Source organism: Rhinopithecus bieti, unplaced genomic scaffold (genome assembly GCF_001698545.2).
Source record: "Rhinopithecus bieti isolate Rb0 unplaced genomic scaffold, ASM169854v2 scaffold_28846, whole genome shotgun sequence".
Lineage (NCBI taxonomy): Eukaryota > Metazoa > Chordata > Mammalia > Primates > Cercopithecidae > Rhinopithecus > Rhinopithecus bieti.
Window position 1 is genome coordinate 930,557 of NW_016813231.1, and position 22,356 is coordinate 952,912.

The 22,356-nt window shown below is 37.0% G+C and overlaps 1 protein-coding gene across 1 annotated transcript in view; it reads right to left on the reverse strand.

The window, feature by feature from the left end:
• Positions 1-3,438: 3,438 nt before the first annotated feature.
• The window catches only part of RAPGEF6 (Rap guanine nucleotide exchange factor 6), a 134,833-nt gene continuing 115,915 nt past the window's right edge, over positions 3,439-22,356 (reverse strand). The window contains 6 exon segments of the mRNA XM_017847862.1: positions 3,439-3,988; positions 7,175-7,309; positions 10,435-10,623; positions 14,425-14,645; positions 17,941-17,964; positions 20,618-20,741. Of these exon segments, the coding sequence (XP_017703351.1) occupies positions 3,558-3,988; positions 7,175-7,309; positions 10,435-10,623; positions 14,425-14,645; positions 17,941-17,964; positions 20,618-20,741 (1,124 nt within the window). The 3' untranslated portion in view covers positions 3,439-3,557.

A 22,356-nucleotide genomic window follows, 5' to 3' on the forward strand; every position in this document is an offset into this window, starting at 1 on the left:
CTCATGGGCCAAATTTAGCCAACAGCCTGTTTTTGTATAGTCTGCAGCAAAACCTTTTAAAAAGTTTAAAACAAAACCAAACCAGAAGAATTTGTGACAGATACTATATGTAGCCTGCAAAGGCGAAAATATTTTACTACCTGGCCCTTTACAAAGAGTTTGTAAACCCCTCATTTACAGTATAGAGCAGTGGGTAGCAAACTACAGCCCAGGGCCAAATCTGGTGGTCCCTTTGCTCATTTTTGCAAATAAAGTTTTAATGGGACACAGTCATGGCATTTGTTTATGTGTTGTCTATGGCTGTTCTGGTATAATAGCAGAGTAGTTGTGACAGAGGCCTTATGGCCTGAGAAGTCTAAAGTGTTTACTATGTAACTTTTATAGAAAACATTTGTTGACCTCTGGTGTAGAGATCATAGTTTAGAAACCTTTATAAATGTGGTAATACTTTATCTTAAATTTTTCATATTAAAGTAGACCAGATTTCACAATATTTATCAGTTAGAATAAATTTTCTCAAAGATTTCCATGTTCCTTGATTCTAAATAGAAATTTAGAGTTACTTTTTTTTTTTTTTTTAATTAACCTTTGCTAGGTGATTATTCTTACTCCCCAAATTACACTTTCAGAGAAAAGGGATCAAGGGCTAGTCCTACTCTCCCAACCTGTCTACAGTGTGCACAGCACTGGAGGCACTCTCCAATACACAACCTTTTTGATTAACCTGTAACAGCCAGAATTTCAAAAATTATCTCCCCTATATAAATAGCAGATGCACTTTGAGTTCTGATTGGAAAGATACATAAAGATAAAAAGTTACTTGAATTTAGTAACACTTCAAAAATGAACACCCATACATCTTTCAAAATAGTGCTTATTTACATATTCAGAATACAGAATATGTGCTTGGCCCACATATTCTTTTATGGATAACTCTGCAATTACCCCATGGGAGGTCCAAGGTCAAGTTGGGGAGCACTGCTTGCAGTGGCCACTTGGCTTGGGTTTTGTGTTATGAACACAGACAACGATGCTTACCCAGGGCCATGTTGACTATGATCTCCTATCCCTGAGGGGTGCTCTGTCTTTTCCAATGCCCCAGTGGATTCAGGGACTGCCAGGGCCTGAGAGGAACACCGTTCATCCTGTAGAGCTGCAGACATGGAGTCAATAGAACAATTGCTCACGATGCTGGACCGTGAAGAAATCTCACTATGGCTGGAGTCAGACAAGTTGTCAGATTTAGCTGATGGAATAGGTGTGTAACCTGAACAAGAAAAGAGCATTGATCAAACTACAAAAAAAGGGAACATAGGGTGGGGGTAGTAGGGGAAAGGATGAAAAAAAAACCCCACAAAAATAACAGAAGACAAAGTAGAAGCAATTTTAGTTTCCATCTACGTAGATACAATGGTGTCAATTATATCTCCACACATTCCCCTACATATTCCCCTACATATCCATTCACCTACCCATCCACACCAATACAACTACATTCAAGAAAAAGACAAAGTCCAGTGTTACTAAGAAAACTAGTTTAAAGGTATATCTGTCTCAGGCTCTCCCACAGCTATAATAATCATTTAATAAAATAAGAACATTACAAATATTTAAAAAGTACATGTCTTTAGGGTTTCTCAACTTCTTTTTAACCCAATGCTCCTTCCTTTGATTAATATGAATATTTCATGACCTGATCTGAATCCAAAATACCATCTTGAAGTAAGGATAGGGGTGAGAGTCCAGGACTCAAGGGAAAGAATTACATTTTTGCTTTATCAAACTATATATACTTACCCCAGATATTCTGCATATCCCACCTAAGAAGTCTTGTCTTGAGTTGAGAGCCACCGTTTTAGATTATTTTTTATTTTTTAGACACAGGGTCCTGCTCTGTTGCCCAGGCTACAGTGCAGTGGCATGATCATAGTTCACTGCAGCTTTGAACTCCTGGGCTCAAGTGGTCCTCTTGCCTCAGCCCCAAGTAGCTGGGACTATAAGTCTGCACCACTACACCCAGTTATTTTTAAATTTTTTGCAGAAATGAGGTCTCATTATGTTCCCCAGGCTGGTCTTCAACTCCTGGCCTCAAGCGATCCTCCTGCCTCAGCCTCCCAAATTGCTGGAATTACAGGTGTGACCCACTGTGCCCAGCCTGTTTTAGTTTTTAAAATTGTTTTAAGTTTAAACTGAGTGTCAGACTTAGTTTCCTTTTTCTTCACCAACCTTGCAGAATATTAAACAGCTGAGTGGATACATTTTTAATAGTGTGTTATAGAAAAAAACAGCATCTACATGTTCTATGTTGTTCTGTGACTTATTGCACAGCAGACAACTAGAGAGATGTTCTTCTGGATTCTAGGGATGCATTGAGGTGAAGGACCCAAAAACAAATCTTCAACAGAATGGCTAATGTACATAATAATCTCTTTTGATAATTGGAAGAAACTAAACTTTTGTTTAGAAATAAAAGAAAAAGAAAATGCCCTAGTAATCCCAACGAGGGATGGGTCTCAAAGAAGTGAAAAATATCTTCTTGGTCACGGAGGAGAGTAGGGTTTAGTAGATATGTGGCCTTTGGACAATACCTAGAAATGTCGTTAGGAAGACTCACAGGCTTTGGGTATGTTACTGGAATTCTCAGGGCCTCATCTTCATGCAGAAAGAGGATGACAACATCCTTAATTCCAAGGTCCTTCTCTGTTTATGGATCTTGGAGTTATTCACATATAACTCAAGTCATTTAAGGACTAATTTGTTGCACAGTAACCTTATTAAGTCATTTTGTTAACTATTTCAAAGAGAAAAAGGCCCAGAAAATGTGTGATTTATACTTGGCCTATGTGGCCCGGAACAGGGTAAGCCAAGACAAGCCAGTCTTCTGACTTCTATCAAACATCTCTGAACTTGGGATCATTGCTATTTGTCAATGTCCATGAGCTGATTAGTTAATTTTCAAAAGGACCAAGAAAGTGGATGTAATAAGTAAATTAAAAATAAATAAATACCTTCTTCCTCAAAAGAAACAGTCATTGCTCTACATAATCGTCTTGCTTCATTGTTTTAAAAATAATTTCATTCTTATGTCTGTTTGATCAGTATTTCTCAAATATAATAATACTAAGAACCACCTGGCAAGTCAATTAAAATAAACACTCCGGATCCCATTTCTGGCAATTCAGGTTTATGAAGTCTGGGGTGGGACACAGTAATTGCATTTTTTAACAAGTTTTCCAGATGATTCTGAAATTGCTATGTTAGACTAGTCCCTTCTCCCCAAAGATATGTAAAAGTAGAGGATAAAAAAGCCTCCTCTACATATTTCACTCACAGATTCAGCTAACAGTAGAAAATAAAGTCAACTACAGAAAACAAGAGTATAAACTTTACTAACTCAATACATTAGTAAAATAACATATGTACAAATGAGGCATTTTAAAGTGCTTATAAATAGTATTTTACTAAGTTATCTGCCTAAGTTTTGACAAATAGTTTAAGCCATGTACACATTAATAACTGAAAACAAACTTAACACTAAAATAAAATAAGGAACTTCATCAGAGTGTCTTCCTCCTTTTAGACTTGAATCGCGTATAGAAGCAGTTTAAAGTGTTACTGTTGCCTTGGCTATTTGAATTGAAGATGGCACTCCCTTTCTCATCTTTGATGTTGCTTCCAACATCCTTCACTTTCTCACAGCTTTCTGTAGCTTGATTGTGATCTGTGTCCTCTTTTTGGCTGTTGACTAGTCTCTCCCTTGAAAGCATTCTTTCCCTAAGTCTTCTAAACGGGGATGTCATTCTTTTTCTGGTTGTGTTCTCACAACTTGTCCTGTCTCTATTCTCCTCAGTGGCCTTCTCAGTACTGTCTGTTCTTTTGGCTGTGCTCCTGGTAATCTGAAGGATTTTCTTTTGCAAGTAAGCCCCACCTATTCCGGGGCAGCTCTGGCCACTGATCTTGCTGCTGTGATCAGATATGATACTGCCAACTGGAGGGAGAGATGCAAAAACCCTGACATGGTCAATCACAATTAGCCTTGTTTACATAATATTTCACTATTTAAAAATTCTAACATCTTGATAATATCTGAAAAATTGAAATCTAGCAACATATTTTTTAATGCATGGAAAAAATCTACTTATATATAACATATACACATCAGTTATCGCAAGACAGAATGCAGGAGAAAGATTACCTTTATCAGCACAAGCTGGTGACAAAACAAAACAAAACAAAAAAACTGCTGAAAGGAAGCCAAGCTGGTAAAATCATAAGGAAAAATATCAGGTAACTAGAATTATTTCTGTAAAGTAACTATGTAGGTCTAGAATTGTAAGGTAGATTTTACTATGAAAAGCTTAGTAAAACCAAATAAGACATACAAATAGTACATACAATAGGTATATTTATAAAGCTCATTTTCTGATCCTGTTGTAGATCCAAGGTGGAGAGACTGCTTTTCTTAAACACTAGGGTAGATAATGTTTAAGGTCTTGACTTCTTTTTTAAAGTACTTGTTTAAACTATCCTCATGCAAAACATGAAGATAGGTTTATTTTCTTAATCATAAGAAAACAAAGAAGAGATCTCAAAGTTTAATAAGAACCAGGAACAGATCCTAATAATTTACTCTGAGCATAATGATAGTTTTGTTCAATCATAGATTACTGGCAAAAACCTGTCTACACAAATAGAAGGATCATACTTGGTTGGGGTTTTGACAGTACACATGCAAGAACAAGCTGAAACAGTTTTGAAGAGAAGAATTTCTTCAGGCTTCTAAGAATTCCAAACATTACTAAGAGAAGCTCACAAATCTACAAACATGGTGTTCAACTGTTGGCTACACAATGAAAGACAATGGAGAAAAGACTTCTCTATTCGAGTGTTGAGTGTAGATTTTATTGGGAATAAGAGCAATGGAGGAATTCCTGTTCCTAATACCTCTTGCCAGAAGTCACATTCAGGCATAAAATACCAAATCAGATCCTACTAGTTAGAATTATCCATAATGGGATGGACCTCTGAGCAGTCTCTAAAAGGGGTAAGGAGTGTAAAGATGTTCCTGAAAGAGCATTAGGAGCATATGGACACTGTTCATTTGGACCATCTGTCTGACTGGAGGCACTGCAGCTTATCCTACACCGCAAGATCTGGCAAGGGGTGCATTGGATAGGACCATACAGACAAGGAAAGTGATGACACAGGTCTGCGTGCCACACAAAATTATATATGAGCTACGACGGTATCAAAATCTGTGTTTTATAAGTACACCTACAATATACACTGTTTATATCTCCTGTTTCATTTTTATTAAGCTTCTTTAGTAAAATCTGAATGAAGAAAACCTAACCAGTCTCAGCTATGTGAGGATGAAAAAAGCAAGTAAGTAATGGAGCTATGGTGTCCTGAGGTGGCAGCAGAGAAAGAAAAGAGACATTCCAATTCACTAAACACTTACCACACATCAGGCTTTATAAATATTATTTCATTTAAACCATATAAGAGGCTCTTAAAATAGATGAAATAAATGGTCTTTTTCTTTTTTTTTTTTTTTTTGAGATGGAGTTTTGCTCTTGTCACCCAGGTTGGGCAACAATTCTACATCCAGTTCTCTCTTGATTTCCATAGCTACCAAACTAGTTGGGATGCAATGGCATGATCTTGGCTCACTACAACCTCCGCCTCCTGGGTTCAAGTAATTCTCCTGCCTCGGCCTCCTGAGTAGCTGGGACTATAGGCGTGTGCCACTACATCTGGCTAAGTTTTTTGTATTTTTAATATAGGTGGGTTTCACCATCTTGGCCAGGCTAGTCTTGAACTCCTGACTTCAGGTGATCCACCTGCTTCGGCCTAGATGGTCTTTTTCCCATCTTAGACAGAAAACCTGACCGTATAAATAAATTACTTGTGGTAACACAGCTATAGTGCATGGTTCAAACTCAGGTCTGACATCACTGTACATAATTGCCACACAGGGGGCAAAAATAAGAAAGAGCTCTGCAGAGTGAGAATAAACTTAGAGCCTGGAAGCTGAAGCGAGCTCTAGAAGCTTCTCTCTCCTGTTAGAATTATTATAATAAGTCTGTCTTCCCTCTGACCATGTACCATCCTCTGGTGTGATTATTTAAATATGTAATTCTTTTACATCTGTGAAGAAGATGCCAGGACTAAATCCCCTTTCTCTCCAGGGCACACACAGAATGTGAAGGGTCAGTATAAGAAATACACACTATATTTAGAATGCTACATGCAGCTAACATGAAACGGCAACTGCGTGCACACGGCCCAGGCTGGCCGCGAAAAGAAATGCTCCAGTCTGAATGATGAAAACATGTACATGAACAAGAAGAATTTCAGTTTTTCACCTCATGAGATTCTGTGTAAGTAAAAAAACCACAAGAGTACAGGTTACTTTAAATCCTAATTTTAAAAAAGGTAATACTCTATTACTAAAAAAAGGAAAACCATCAACCTAAACATTTGTTTTCCTAAATCTTATAGTTGGTTAAAAACAATTTCTTTCTTTTTTTTGAGACGGGGTCTTGCTGTGTTGCCCAGGCTGGAGTACAATGGCACAATCACAGTTCACTGCAACCTCTGCCTCCCAGGCTCAAGCGATCCTCTCACCTCAGCCTCTCAGGTAGCTGGGACTACAGGCACATCACCATGCCCAATTTTTACATTGTTTGCAGAGATGGGGTCTCATCACGTTGCCCTGGCTGGACTCCAACTCCTGGGCTCAAGTGATCCACCCGCCTCAGCTTCCCAAAATGCTGGTATTATAAGCATAAGCCACTGTGCCTGGCCTAAAAACAATCTCTTATAGAAACTTTTATTTGCAAACACTTCATAGAAATGTCCAAATATAGGAAACTGGAATGACGACACCAAGAATTTGCACCAAAACTACGGCTTCTGCCTTCATTCTTATCCACGCTTGCTGTCTGTTGAAGTTTAGGATCACACTTTGAATACTGGAGTCCTAGTTACATGACGCATAGTACCCAAAAAGCATTCGAATAATGCAATACAAAACATCAAAGTTCAAAAAGCATTAGGAGTTATGCTTTTCTTAATGATTTACAATTACTGCTATAGATTGAAAAGCAAAGTATGTGCTATAAAGTATTGTTTAGTTTAACAAGAACTAGTTTGAAATGTCTTGTCTTACCTTTGTGAGGGGAACCTTGAGGAGAGGCAGGAGGACTAGAATGTAAAGATGACGCCACAGAAATAGTATCTTCTGTATGCTTCTTACCACTTACTTCTTCAGTTGTTCCTAAAACTTTCTGAGGTAAACTTATATCTAAAAACAAAACCAAAGATGCAAATAAGCATCATTTCACAATTAAAATGTCCATAGTTGCCTAAATCACTATGTAACTAAAGCTATGATACACAATGGCTAGTGTAGTCGATTGAAATGTGTAAATGACAAACAGGGACTAAATGACTGGGTAATGGCACACAGAGATTCTCACCTCTAGGTTATCCATTCAAATTCAGCTGGTCAGCATGGACCAGATTATATTAGTTTGTCTGTGCTTTGTGGTATAAGGGAAATAAATTTAACAGTCTGAGTGCTGTGCCCCACCTCCCACAACTGACAACAGTGATTTGAAATCTTCAAAAAGAAGGTATGGATTCAAACTCTTCCCTCCCCTCTAGAGGTGGCCTCTCCAAGTCAGGGCGAGGCATGTGGCAGGGGCAGTGTGGGGATTTTGGCACTGTCACTACCTGTGGTGCATCTGTGCTGTGGGTATACAGAAGAGGCTGCAGGGCTGCCAGTCCAGCCCTTTTCAAGAGCACTAAATTCACACTACAGGAGAGAAGTAAACAACAGAAAGAATCATGAATGTATAGAAAAATAGTATGCAGCACAGTGGAAAGATTCCTTAAAGTTCTCATTACCCTTGTCCAACGTCTGGTCCTGTTTAGTGTACCTCAAACCTAGCAATGGTTTCAATATATTGATGTTTTCACATTTATCTTCTCTAAGAAATGTCAAAGAGCTACAGACATTGTTCTTAAAACATAAAGTAAGTGGCCGGGTACGGTCGCTCACACCTGTAATCCCGGCACTCTGGGAAGCCAAGGTGGGCACATCATGAGGTCAGGAGTTCGAGACCAGCCTGACTAACATGGTGAAATCCCATCTCTACTAAAAATACAAAAATTAGCTAGGGGTGGTGGCGCACACCTGTAATCCCATCTACTCAGGAGGCTAAGGCAGGAGAATCGCTTGAACCCGGGAGGTGAAGGCTGCAGTGAGCTGAGATTGCACCACTGCACTCCAGCCTGGGTGACAGAGTGAGACTCTGACTCAAAACAAAACAAAACAAAACAAAACAAAAAACCCCCCAAAGAACCAAAACATAAAGTAAGCAAACTTTGATGAGGATTTTGACATAGTAACAAGCAGCCACTGGACAACGAAAAAATTTAGATCATAGTATACTCACACTACCCTTCATTAAATGTAATGCAAACATCTTTATCATATAAACAGCCATATTACAGTAAGAAATGAAGAAACCTATATGGGGCCAGGTGTGGTGGCTCACGCCTGTAATCGGAGCACTTTGGGAGGCTGAGGTGGGTGGATCACCTGAAGTCAGGAGTTTGAGACCAGCCTAGCCAGCATGGTGAAACCCCATCTCTACTAAAGACACAAAAACTAGCCAGGTGTGCTGGCAAGCATCTGTAATCCCAGCTACTCAGGAGGCTGGCACAAGAATTGCTTGAACCTGGGAAATGGAGGTTTCAGTGAGCCAAGATCGCGCCACTGCACTCCAGCACTCCAGCCTGGGCGACAGAGGGAGACTGTCTCCAAAAAAGAAAGAAAGAAAGAAAGAAAGCAAGCTACATAGTACAAGTAATGTTGCCTCTCAAGTGGTGATATTCAAGTAAAAAAAAACCAGAGCTAACTTTGTCCCTCTCTCACTCCTACCAACAAATTCATCAACTTTACCAATTCTGCACCCAATTCTCTCTTCATTTCCATAGCCACCAAACGAGTCCGGGTCCCAGGCAACTTCCACTTAACTGTTAGACCAGCTTTCCATCTGAGCTCTCTATCTCCAGTCCTGCTGTGATCCTTACTACAGTCCTTCTCAAACATAATTTGAACCATAACCTTCCCTTGTTCAAGTATCTTCAATGGCTTCTCACTGATAACTTTCCTTTGGCATGGCACATTGTAATTTCAGCATACTTGTCTTCATTCTCTGCATCTTGGAAGCTGTTTAGCACAGTGGTTAAAGGCAAAGATTTAAAGCCAGTCAGCCTTCCTTTAGCCTCTACGCTTCCTTTGTAGAATGAGGGTAAAATACCACTTATCTTGTGGCATTACTATGAAGACTGACATATAAAATTAATAAAGCACAATTTGAACCATGCCTGGCACTCAGTAAGTGCTCTCCACGTGTTAGCTTTAATTATTATTGTCTGTCAACACTGCATGCAATTTCCACTCAGAGTCAGCAAAGTGCTTGTAGTTTCTTGCACATACCAAGCTGTTTCCTCGGTCTGAAGCAACTTCTCTGGAACTTTTGCCTAATCATCTTCTTTGTCACCAGCCTTTCAGGCTGCTTAGATGTTATTTCCAAAAAGCCTTCTTCTGAAGCCCTATCTTACCTCTAAGTTACCTCTGTTTTGTTTTGTTCTTTATATGTTCTGCATATAGCCCTGGCATAAGAAGAAGACACATTACACTGAAGTTATCTGTGTGAGTGTCTACATCACCAGGCTGAAAATCTGGCAAAGAAGGGGGAATTTCTTATTCAACTTTGTATCTCAAACAACAACAGATTAAATGAACAAAGTTCTACTAAACATATACTACATACAATTCATGGTCTAAGTAATCATGCTAGGAACCAAATCTAATCTAGCTTCTCATCTAAAAGGCTAAAATAGTGATACTGTTAAAACAACAAATAAAAATAATATGAATAATGACCACAAGGCCTAACAGAAAAAAAAAAGTGTGGTCTACACTTTATAAAAGTTACATTCTCTTGTTTCCTACCTAGGTTTTCAAAAGGGGTCATTACAGACAAAAAACAACGTATAGTCATTTTTGGAATAAGCAACTTCATTTCCACAGTTTTTGTAGATTGTGTCTGTATTAGATATTTCATTAAATACACCTTTGAATGCAGTAAGCCCCTGGTACCCAAAATGCTTTGCTATAAATTTTCTATTGATCAACAGATTTCAGTATTATAGGAAATCCAATGTTGGCATTTAAAACATGTATGCTGTCAGCAAACATCTACAGTCAAAATGAAATACTTTCTGATTCATGAAGTGATGATTATATTACACAACCTACAACAGCTTATCTCCTGAACATCTGTGATTATTTTTCATTCTAACTCCCCTGGAAATGTCAGTTAAATGGATGTAATATTAGCGGTGAATACTCACTCAACGCAGGGTCTTTTGTTTGTCCCTTCTTCCGGATGGGGTGCAAATTAACAGCTGGCACCTGAAGCACCTGGCTTACTCTGTGGGGTTGATGCAAGTGGGCTTTAGTTGTTTGGCCAGCTGACCTCACAGGCACTGGGGACATTTCAGATGATTTGGCTGATCTTTTCTCACTTAAATTCTTGGTCACTAATAGGAGAGAGTAAGAAATAAGTAACTGAATGTTTTTAGGCAAGGTTATCACCACTGGCAATAATAAATGGTTACTTTAAAACCATCTATTTTTAGTACAAAAAATAAAATAGATTAATTTTCTTAGCAGGAATTTCAGTTAAATACTATAAAATGTTATCTCTATTGCTTGGTGAGTCAGATAAAAAATGTTATCTCTAAAATTTTGGTAGAATAAGTTGTTAATTTTATCTCCTAAATAATTCTTTTTTAAAAAATTTTTTGAGATGAAGTTTCTCTCTGTCGCTAGGGCTGAAGTGCAATGGTGCAATCTTGGCTTACTGCAGCCTCCACCTCCCAGGTTCAAATAAGTCTCCGGCTTCGCCTCCCGAAGGCTGGAAGATCACCACACCTGCCAAACCAAAGCTGGCTTTTTTTTTTTTTTTTTTTATTTTATTTTTTTTTTTTTAATGACTTCGCTTTTGTTGCCAAGGCTGGAGTGCAATGGTCCCGGGACTGTAACCTCTGCCTCCCGGGTTCAACGGTTCAAGTGATTCTCCTGCCTCAGCCTCCCAAAGTGCTGGGATTACAGGTGTGAGCCACTGCACCTGGCCTATTTTTGTATTTTTAGTAGAGGGGGGGTTTTACCACGTTGCCCAGGCTGGTCTCGAACTCCTGACCTCAGGTGATCCACATGCCTCAGCCTCCCCAAAGTGTTGGGATTACAGATGTGAGCTATCTCACCCAGCCCTAAATAATTCTTGAATCCATGTTAATTAGCTCCATCATCACTCTGCTGAGGGTCAAGTTAACGTTCTCTCTTTACTACTGAAATATTTTTCTCACTGTATCAATTCTAGCATGCCTTCGAGGCATTCTTCATTGAAGAGTAACTCTTCCAAAATGAGTATTTGATCATATCATTTTCCTTCTCCTTCTGCACAAACTTTAACTTGCCCTTGCTTTTAGAATAAAGACCCAAATCCCTAAAACAAGGCCTACGTGACCCTGCATGATTTGGCATCAGCCTACCCTCTTGACTTGACTCGCTTACCTTTCCTCTCATCAGTCCTATACTCTCACCAGGCTTTATCCTGTCTGTTCCTTTCATTAGGCTTTAACCTACTAGAGAGTAAAGACTCTGCATTTTGTTTGTTACTACATCCTTATGTGCTAGTTACTGACTGAAAACAGATGCTTAATAGGTATTTGTTGAATAAATAAGTGAACTTATCTCAACAGCTCTAACACAAGAAAACCAGAGATAGTGTTTTTATAAATCCATAGGTTTCTTGCAAATGAATGTGAGGATAAAAAACTGAGAACCCTGACTTATAAAAGCTGCCTCCTTCACATGAAACCAATACTACAGTCCAAGGGGAAGACATTCTTCCATCAGGGAGTACTTTTAATCCTTACGTTACCCAGGGTGGATATATTCCATGCAGGTGCAGCCTCAGTACTTAATGAAGTATTTGTTCTAAACATCAAGATAAAAGCAAAAACAGGTATCTAAACTGTCTCAACACAGCTATAATAGCTATTATGCTTTTATTAAGACAGCTAGACAATATGTGGGGTGATAAGAATCACAGAATATCTTAGAAAGTCAAAATGCATGGACCCTAGGAGAAAATATGCAGTGGCTCACCAACTAATTGAATCCAAGAGGTTATCATCTTTGTTTAGAGCCATGAAATACTTTCATCCTTCTCTCATTGATTGGTCAATACTAATCAATGACATCTTATTTTAATAATTGCCACAGTAGAAAGAAAAAAAATCTGAGCCTACTTTAAAATAAAAGAGTTCACAGATGAATGACAAAACCACATATATTCTAATTAATTAGGAAGAACCAAATTCTATAATGCTCAGAAATCCACTATTGTTTGGGCTTGGGAGAGTGACTATTTAAACATTTAAAAATCAATTATGCATTATAAATATACTCAAACCAAATTAAAGGAACATGCATTGAACTAAATGTTCAAATCCAGTTTAAGAAAGAAAGGCCTAAAGATTTTCTCATTTCAAACAGATATTAAACATGTAGCATGGGACATCATTTAGTGTTATGAGAAAAGACAGACACAAGTCTGGGGTGGGTGTAAGAAGAGGAAGGTAGGACAGTGCATATAAACTGCGTTTCATAACCACAAGATGATTAAGTCTATATCAAATTACTTGGGAAAAAATAACTTTGATGATGACTCAAAGCAGGGTCAGAAGGCTTTAATAAATATGTATGTGGCTTTTAACTTTAAAACATGAATAAATGTTAAAGGTTCTATATACTCTTTCAGCTTTTACCTTTAACATGTACTATTTAACATGTAGCAGCCAGAATGTAGAATGCTGTCAGTAACTGTTAGCTTTTAAAAATTTCTTTTTCCAAATTTAGTAACTTTGATGTAGAAAGAATCACAGAAATAAAATCTACTCCCAACCCTTGCCAAAGTTTTACATTCGAGAAAACAGGGACCAAAGATGAAGAAAATCTTACTTAAATGGTAATAAATGAAACTCAAATTCTGCCTTTATCCTTTCATAGGTATTCTTCCCATCATACTCCAAATCTTTTCTTCTATGTAGAAGCATTCATGATATTGTTTTGATGATAGCACTTATTAAAAGGCTCCTTACCCTTATTTAAAATTGTCAAAACTGAAATTTTAAAATCAGTATTTGGTTCTACTTCCACTTCCTGTTTTCTATTATTTCTTTTGACATACTTTTAAAAATTACTATGCAAATACCATATCGTTTATCAATCTTAGGGTCAATCCATGATAATTACTACCCCTTGTCAATTAGGAATTTTGAAATAAAATTCTATTGCAATTTTTATGGGCAAATTTAACCCACTGTGTGTGTGTGTGTGTGTGTGTGTGTGTGTGTGTGTGTGTGTGTGTGTGTGTTTATATTTATTTATTTTTTAGAGACTGAGTCTCACTTTGTTGCCCAGGCTGGAGAGCAGTGGCACAGTCCTAGCTCACTCCAGCCTTAAACTCTTGGGCTCAAGTGACCTGCCTGCCTCAGCCTCCCAAGTTGCTAGCACTACCACTCGGCTAATTTTAATTTTTTTTTTTTTTGTAGAGATGGGGTCTCTTTGAGTTGTGAAAGCTGGCCTCAAGCGATCCTCCTGCCTAGGTTTCCAGGTGTGACATACCATGCCTGGCCTTAATCTACAACTTAAGAATTACAATTATTTTGTTATAACAGTATATATTTCATTATCTTCGATTTTTGCTCTTAGAACTCATAATTTCCTTGATCCAAAGATATATGCATTCTCTTGCTTGTATTTAATTAAAAAAATTCGTATTGAGAACATGATCTTTTCATATTTTCTGGAGACTACCTAATATCAGAATGTGTCTGATTCTTTTTGTTTTACCTTACTACTGGCACCTGTAAGGTACCTATTATCACTGGTGTTTTAATCAAATGTCTCATATTTTCTAGCTGGTACATATTATCCATGAAACAAAAGAGGTAAAAATTCCCCTTATGTTTACTCTTTAGGGATGAATGTAAAAGTGTTCTCCAACAGAAAGCCTCCTTTATAATGATCCAGTTTTTAAAATACTTACAAAGCTTCTTAAAGATCTACTTATTCCTCTTTTTGGATAGCGTAGGCATCAGGAATGGATGGGATTCAGTACGTGATTAATTGGATCACATGATGCCTAAGGTATGCCAGTAATCTTTTGTGAGTGAAAGTTAATTTTCTTGGGACTTAGGCATAATTCTAGAGAAGTAAATTTTTATTTTGTTGTACTCTTTAGTGTCACATAAATGAAAACTCATACTCACAAGTACCATACGCAGGCTCCCACTGTAATGACATCATCTGGAACTTCTCCTCATCTGTCTCTACATCCAGACTGGAAAGATACTGCTTCACCTTTCTTGCCATTTGGGCATCCTCATACAGCTTCTTGGCATTAAGTAGAGAGCTGCGGCGTGCCCTTTTTTTGTGAGCACCTCCCTGAACATCCAGCATGTTTGAATTTGTGCTTCCTTGACTCAGTGACCTGTAAGAAGATGAAAATCACAATAAGGGGCTGTAGAGATGAGAACTAAGCATAGATTGAAGATTAAAAGATTTTGTTCTGTTAATGCTATTGCATGCTGATGTAAATTTGTTAAAAGATGAAGAGCATTAATGCAAAGTAATTTGGCACATATGGTGATGTTCTGAATTAAGAACAGGATTTGGCAAAGTACAGAATTCAAAAGAATAGGATAACAATGCCCCCTTGAGTGGCATATTCCAACAGGCCTGTGTTTGTGCCTATGCAACCCATGGCACAACAGTAACAAGAAAAATCATTCCTCTGGTCCTGGAGGCCACCCACGCATTGAAGATATGGCAAGAGTCTGGACCAGGACAAGTCCATCCTCAGCCAAATCTCTGAACCAGGGTTCTTTAGCAATGAGGGTTCTAAAGTAGTTTTGCTTGTTGTTCTGCTTTCGACATGCTATTGCCGCTACCATTATAGCAGGCCCACTCTGAGCATGTTAACCAATTTTACCAGTAACCATTACTCTGGCCAAAACTCAAAGAGCACTACCAATAACATATTAGCTGAAAATTTACAGCATTTATACGCAATTCAATATAGTCAGAAATCAGAATGCAGGAAAAACTCAATGCTTCTACTCACATATGGAATGGTTAGGCAATATTTGGGTTCTACAACTGAGGATCTGGGACATCACTTTTGTAATGCCTGTGAATGTGACAGAATTGCAAGCTGGTGGAAATAACCACAATTCAAACAAGCTACAGCTTCACCTGACTCTACTCTTTTTGGCAAACATCCTACAATGACTGCACCTAGAACCAATGGAAAACAGCAACTGCAATGATGTTTGTCCTTTCCAACAAGTCTAACAAATACAAAATTCTTAAATAATTTTTATTTAGATGGTATTTTATTTCACCATTCCAAAATAATATGGTTATCTACAGGTTCTAAATTAAGCTTCATTTTATATAAAATATTCTAAATACAAAGACCATAGTGCTCATCTATCTACTTTAAAAGATACTAAAATCCTAATGCTTTCATTGTAAATTAAGTGAAATATAGTTGAAAAAGTGTTATGGCATTTTTTTCTTTCACATTTTAAGATCTCTCAAATAGGGGTATATCTTACACTCAGTGGCAACTTTCAACTGCTATTGGCCTGGCAGAAACTATGACAAGACATTATTTACACATGCAGGAACCTCAAAACTTGCAGAGTGGCTTGAAAGAAAATCCAATGACATTAGTGAATTAGCCTTTTAACCTCCACGGACCAAATGATTATAAGGAAGTAATAAATCTGACAAGTTCAAGAACATTCCCAAAGCAAGTGACAAGAGAAAACTAACTCTAATTATTTCCAAAGCTATCCTGAGAGCCCAGCACTAGCAGCTTTCAGTTCTTTTGTGGTTCTTCAAAGAAATGGTGCATTACCAACACATTGGATGGCACAGAGGGCAATACTGTATGGGGGAGGAGGGTTCTGGAAAACAAAATTCAGAAGCTAATGACTCTAAAAGAAAACACTTCAGAAGTTTCATATTTTGAATATGAAGAAATTTTAGGAAAATCTAAACCAATTTACTTTGCTTATATCCTTTTATGTGAATGAAAATATTGATTTTAAAATTCAGTGTTGACATTGTGATAAAAACCCATAGCCAAGTCCGTAAGAGCTCCTTCAATAAGCATAAAGTAGAAATTCTCAGTGGTAACAGGACACTGCAGTGATTTTCCTTAGTAGTAGATAAAAGAACAATATGCCCAACAATTGACGATGTCTTGAATTCAAAGAAATGCAGTAAAATCAAGTTGCAGCTATTTAGGAGCAAATTTTAACACAAATATTTAATAATTTTATCTTAGTTAATATAAAAAAGTAGGTGTTGACAAATCTAGGAGAGACACAAAATTCTAACAAAAACACTGTGATAAATATCAGTAAAATGTTTTCTAAACTACTCTGAAAACAGAAAATGCTCCGATATAAAATAAATATATCTAATGTTTGCAAGCATCACACAGTGCAACCCTAAAGCTGAATGAACAGTGAAACATGTTAACGTAAGTCATTCAAACACACCCAACGCCCACTAAAAGATATTGTCCAAGTATTCTTCTTTATAATAGTAATGCCAGGTATCAATTTCTATTTTCAGTGAGAAGAGCCAAAAGAGACCAAGACATAAATTTATGATCCAGAAGAAAAAACGTGGGAAACACACAGAAAAGGGAGAAAGAAAATAGAAGGAAAGTCAAGTTCATCAAGCATTGACAGAAAACAAGACCACAAATGAGACAAGACTCGAGTAAAGAAGGTGGCTCACAAAAAAATTCTTCTTACATGTAATAAAAGCTTCTAACTTCATGGTTCACTACAAGTCTTAAAATAACAAAATTCTTCTTATGCAATCCCTTCATCCACAAAAGTCATCTCTTTCTTCATCTAAAAATGAAAGGACTAGATAGATGATTTATAAGATCTTTAACATTCTATGTTAGCTATGTAGAAGTAGAGACCTAAATCTATAACAATGGATAGTTATAGTGGCAGTTGCTGATTCTATCACAACTTTAAAGATAAGGGAGTCTTCAATTAAAGCTGGTAAAAATTTCAAGTAAAATTCAATCAATGCTACAAGTAAGTGGCATTAGTGGGTCTGAGGAAATAAAATCATCTTCTACTTCAATTTTATAGTACAGCTTGGATAAGGGCTGCCTCTTTTTGGAAAACGGATGGAAAATGCAACCTTCATAAACACATCTTTCATTCATTTTTATACATTCATATGACATATTTACTTTAATAAAATGTGGCATTTGAATAAAAGAAAGTGGTGTGAACTCTAGAATTAGACTACCTAGGTTTGGATCCACCATTAATGAACTCTAAAACTTTGGGCAACTCAACCTTTCCCATTCATACCATGGAAAGAACAGTATTTCCTTATAGGGTAGTAGTAGAATTAAGTAAGATAATTCGTTTAGAGTGCTTAGAACAATGTATGGCACATAGCAAGCACACAACAAATTCATTATCATTATCATCATCTAAATGACCTAGCTAAATTAAAATCTAAAAAGGACTTACAGGACATCAACAGTGGAAAATAAATGAAAATAGCTAGTTCTATCACTACTTTCACCTTGTTAGCAGAAGGCATTTGTCAGGAATGTAGGCTGACAGGGTTAATAGAATTCATGCTACTTTATGTGCGTGCATTAATGAAAAGGATGCAGTATATGTTAAGAGTCGCACAACCTTCATTCCAGTTGCGTTCATCTCTACACTTACCCCAGACTCCGCCACCTCTTCTTCCTGTAAGCAAGAGCCACAAACATTGAAGCATGTGTTTGAATAGGAAAGCACAGAAAAAAGACAACAGTTGAGAGTCAGAGGAACTATGCAGACAGAAAAGAACAGAAAAATTTTATCAGGAAAAAATTATAGCTTAACAGTAAAATGACTTTAATGGAAGGCAGGAGGGTAATATGAATATATACAGAAGGTCAAAAAATCTCCAAAATACTTTATAAAAATATGCTTTAGACCAATTATCAGGAAGCTTTAATTTACCAATTTATCAGGAAGCTTATATAAATAAGCTTAAGGAAAATATTTGCTTACTATAATACAAATTTTGAATTCAAAGTTTTAGGGGAAAAGACCTTAAAGGAATAGAATTTTGAACATATTTCTGGCAAGATTTTTGGGCCACTCATTTAAATGACAGAATGAAATTACAATGGACATAAAAACACAACATTTCACTTTTAAGTGCAGAAATTTCTCTGACAAGATGTCTTGTAAGAAATGTTGACCAGCAAATCCAACTTAAAATGTAGGTAAAAATACATCATTAAAATCTTCATAATACTATATATCTTCACATTCCTGTTTGATTGACTAAAGATTCTATTTTTTAGGGTCTGCAAATTGATTACTGTTAAAAGGGGTTACTTCGTCCAAACTAGATACTCATATACCACCAAAATGGACACTGTTTGCTTAAAGAAAGGTATTACATTTTAGCACTGGCTGACAAAACTGATTCAGGAAAAATTCAGTCCAATCTTTAATACAGATGTTTTTTATATTCCCCCAACACCTTATTCTATTCAATCCAGGCCATTCCCAAGAAAACAGCCATGTTTATTAATTTCCTCATCAGTTTTTCTCCTTGGCTCATTACTGAAGTATGGCTAGTACTTAGTACATTATAAACTGGTCTGGCAGGGTCACAAATTCATCATGTCTTCAGGAATCAGGATGTTAACATGCATGAGTAAAAAAGAGGTCCATATAAGACAACAGGGAGTGTTAGGGTCACTGTACAAGGACATGCAACAACAACAAAAAAAAACCCTTCTTTGCTTTGGTACCTAGTTCTTACTGTTTTCTGCTTCCCCACACTGTTAAGCAATGAAATCTTTCAATAAATGTAGTGATTCTCAAGGTGCAGAAGTGGGATGTGTAGGAAAGAGGAGATCTGGCACACCCCCTCCTTCCTTCCATACTTTGTGGATCTCTAAATCAGAGAAACCATCAGATAAATTACTTGCAACATGATGAAACCCTGTCTCTACCAAAAAAAAAAAAAAATTAGCTGGACAAGGTGGCATGCACCTGTAGCCCCAGCTACTTGGGAGGCTGAGGTGGGAGGATCATCTGAACCCGGGAGGTTGAGGCTGCAGTGAGCCGAGACAGTGCCACTGTACTTCAGCCTGGGCAACCAGAGTAAGAGACCCTGTCTCAAAAACAAACAAAGACCCCTAAACAACAATTTAAACAAAACAAACAACAAAAAAACCCCAGTGTATCACTGGTTCTACTGGGTTATGAAAATTTCAACTCTGGTTTTTAAAGTATTGTGTTGGGGTAAAAGTAACTGCAATTTTGCCATTAAAAGTAATGGCAAAATCACAAATACTTTTGCACCAACCTAATATCAAGTATTTTGTTTCCTTAGCACAGTATATTTTTTTAAGCCACAGAAATTGTGTTGGCCTCTGTACATTATTTCATTTTTAATGTCCCTGTGAACTGAAGCTATAGGCCCCAAAGGAAATCAGATCAAAAATTAAAACCACAATGTCTTATTTACACCCTGAAAATTACAAAAATTACTAGGAATAGTTTTAACAACATACTTTGTTTCAATTTTATGTAAGTCGAGGAAGCCTTCTGTTATTACATTAAAAATGAACCTTAAAAAGCATTCTTAAAATATCAGGTCAATACAGAACACAATAAAATTTTCATTTTAGTAAAGGATGATTAAATTTCCACTTTCTACATTCTGTTCATTTGTATGTAATAAAACTTATATACAAATGAAACACAGTGTAATTTGAGGAAAAGAAAAAAAGAAAATGGTTTACAGGAATGAAGTATGAATTAAACAGAAACAGAATATTTAAAATATTCAGTAAAAATAAAAGACCCAGTCAGACTAATACTTTACAAACTAGGTTAGAAACGAGATGAAAACAAGACGAATACCAGCAATTTTCTTGTATTTGTTTGCTAATCTTTTTTTTTTTTTTTTTTTGTATTTTTAGTAGAGATGGGTTTCGCCTTGTTAGCCAGGATGGTCTCGATCTCCTGATCTCGTAATCTGCCCACCTCGGCCTCCCAAAGTGCTAGGATTACAGGCGTGAGCCACTGCACCCGGCTTGCTGATGTTTTAAAGAACAGTAATACAGAACTATCCACATACAAATATTTGCAAATTATATAAAAACTACTCTGAGCCTCATTCAGTTTCTTAATATGTAAAAGGAAGGCTAATACCACCTACCTGTTATGGTTATTATGATAAATGATTACATGAAACTGACATATATAAAGCACTTTGTACAGCATATAACACAAGGTAGAATAAATATGATCAATAAATGATAAATATGTTAATTATTATTACATCGCCCTTGACACCACTCTAACACTTCTACATATTTCAACGTCCTACCTCTGTCGAAACATCATAGCTGGGTCCATGTTAGCAGAAGTCATTCGAACAACTTGGCGGATTTCCTTGGAAATCATTCTTAACTTCTCAAAGTTTACTAAACCATCCACTTTGGAGTCATTTCCTATAGAATGAAAATAAATGTTTAAGTTCACAATTAAATTATCTACATAAAAGTAGCAAAAGTCAAGCTGGTAATCTTGAGGGGCACACAGAAGGACCTTCTTTATCACAGTGCCAATTCTGCTTTTAAGAACTGATATACCCATACATGGTTCAACCCTGCTCTTAGGGGATGAGCCACTAGGAGATACTGTGTTCCATATAGGAGTGATGGTTATGAATAAAGTCAAGTGATAAACTGTGCATGGCTTCTAAAACCAGTTTCATGGGCTGAGGGCACAATGGCTCCCACCTGTAATCCCAGCACTTTGGAAGGCTGAGGCAGGAGGACCGCCTGAGCTCAGGAGTTTGAGGCTGCAGTGAGCCATGACTGTGTCACTACACTTCAGCCGGGGCAACAGAGTGAGATCTCAACTCAAAAAAGTCCACAAAAAACGAAACAAAACAAAAATCCCAAACAGACGGCAACCAGACGTCTATAGCACTGTTTTTTCACACTTGTCTATAACACAGCATGACCCCATTTATCTCCTGAGGTAGACCCTGAGGTCTGTCAGAGTCTAAGGCCCTGAAGGCAAGACTGAGGAATATATGGTAAAAATTGAACAGCACATATACACTGTAAATAGCACGTATACACTGGACACTTGAATTGTTCAGAGTCTCAACACAAGCTGGAAACAAAGTAATCATGACGAATACTCTCAAGTTACATAAACATATTTCAAGGAACATGTCAGAAAAACATATTTGAAGCCCGTAACATTTCCTTATGAAAACTGAGTGATAATGAAAGAAGAGGCAGTAAGACTACATAATTAGAACAACACTTCTGGTGAGATCAGAAAAGCTGGACAAAAGTACAAAAAAATGCAGAGAAGCAAGTTTTGCATTTCCCCGTGCTTGCCCCTAGGTATATCTGATTTCAGAAAGGGATAATGAGCTGAAAAACCAAGTACAGACACCCTGCCTTTTGAGGTAAAAGGAAAAGCAACTTAAGTCCATGTAATCCTCCAATGCTTGGTTGAAACTCTGAGGAGCCATATACTGAGACCAAGGATAAACTGAATGTAGACTGGGATAAAAGTCTGTTGTTAAGTTACATCAAAACGGATTAAAGTGATTTTGGAATTCTAGCACCCCTAACTGCCTGCCAGAAGCAAGCTTTAATCCTCTCTGGAGATATGGAACATCATTCAAAAAGAGAGATTATTTCTGTAATCTCACTTTTCAATAATAACCAGATACATTAGGAGAAAACATAACATGACAGAAATGAAAAAGAAAAAAAGAGGAAACAGAATAAGACCCAAAGCGGATCCAGATTATGGAATTATTAGAGGCAGACTTTAAAATAACTATGCTGAATATGTTCAAAGATATGAAAAAAGAATGAGAACTTTGGAAAAGAACATGAAACTAAAAAAAGAAAAAGGAAGCTGTAAAATAAAACAAAAAAATACATAATAACTGGAATTAGGACATCAGTAATGAATTTACCAGAAGATGAGACAGTTGAAAAGAGAATAAAATATACAATTACTGAGAATTTTCCAAAATTGATGGAAAATATAAAACCATAGATTTCAAGTTGTCCTATAAACACCAATCAGAAT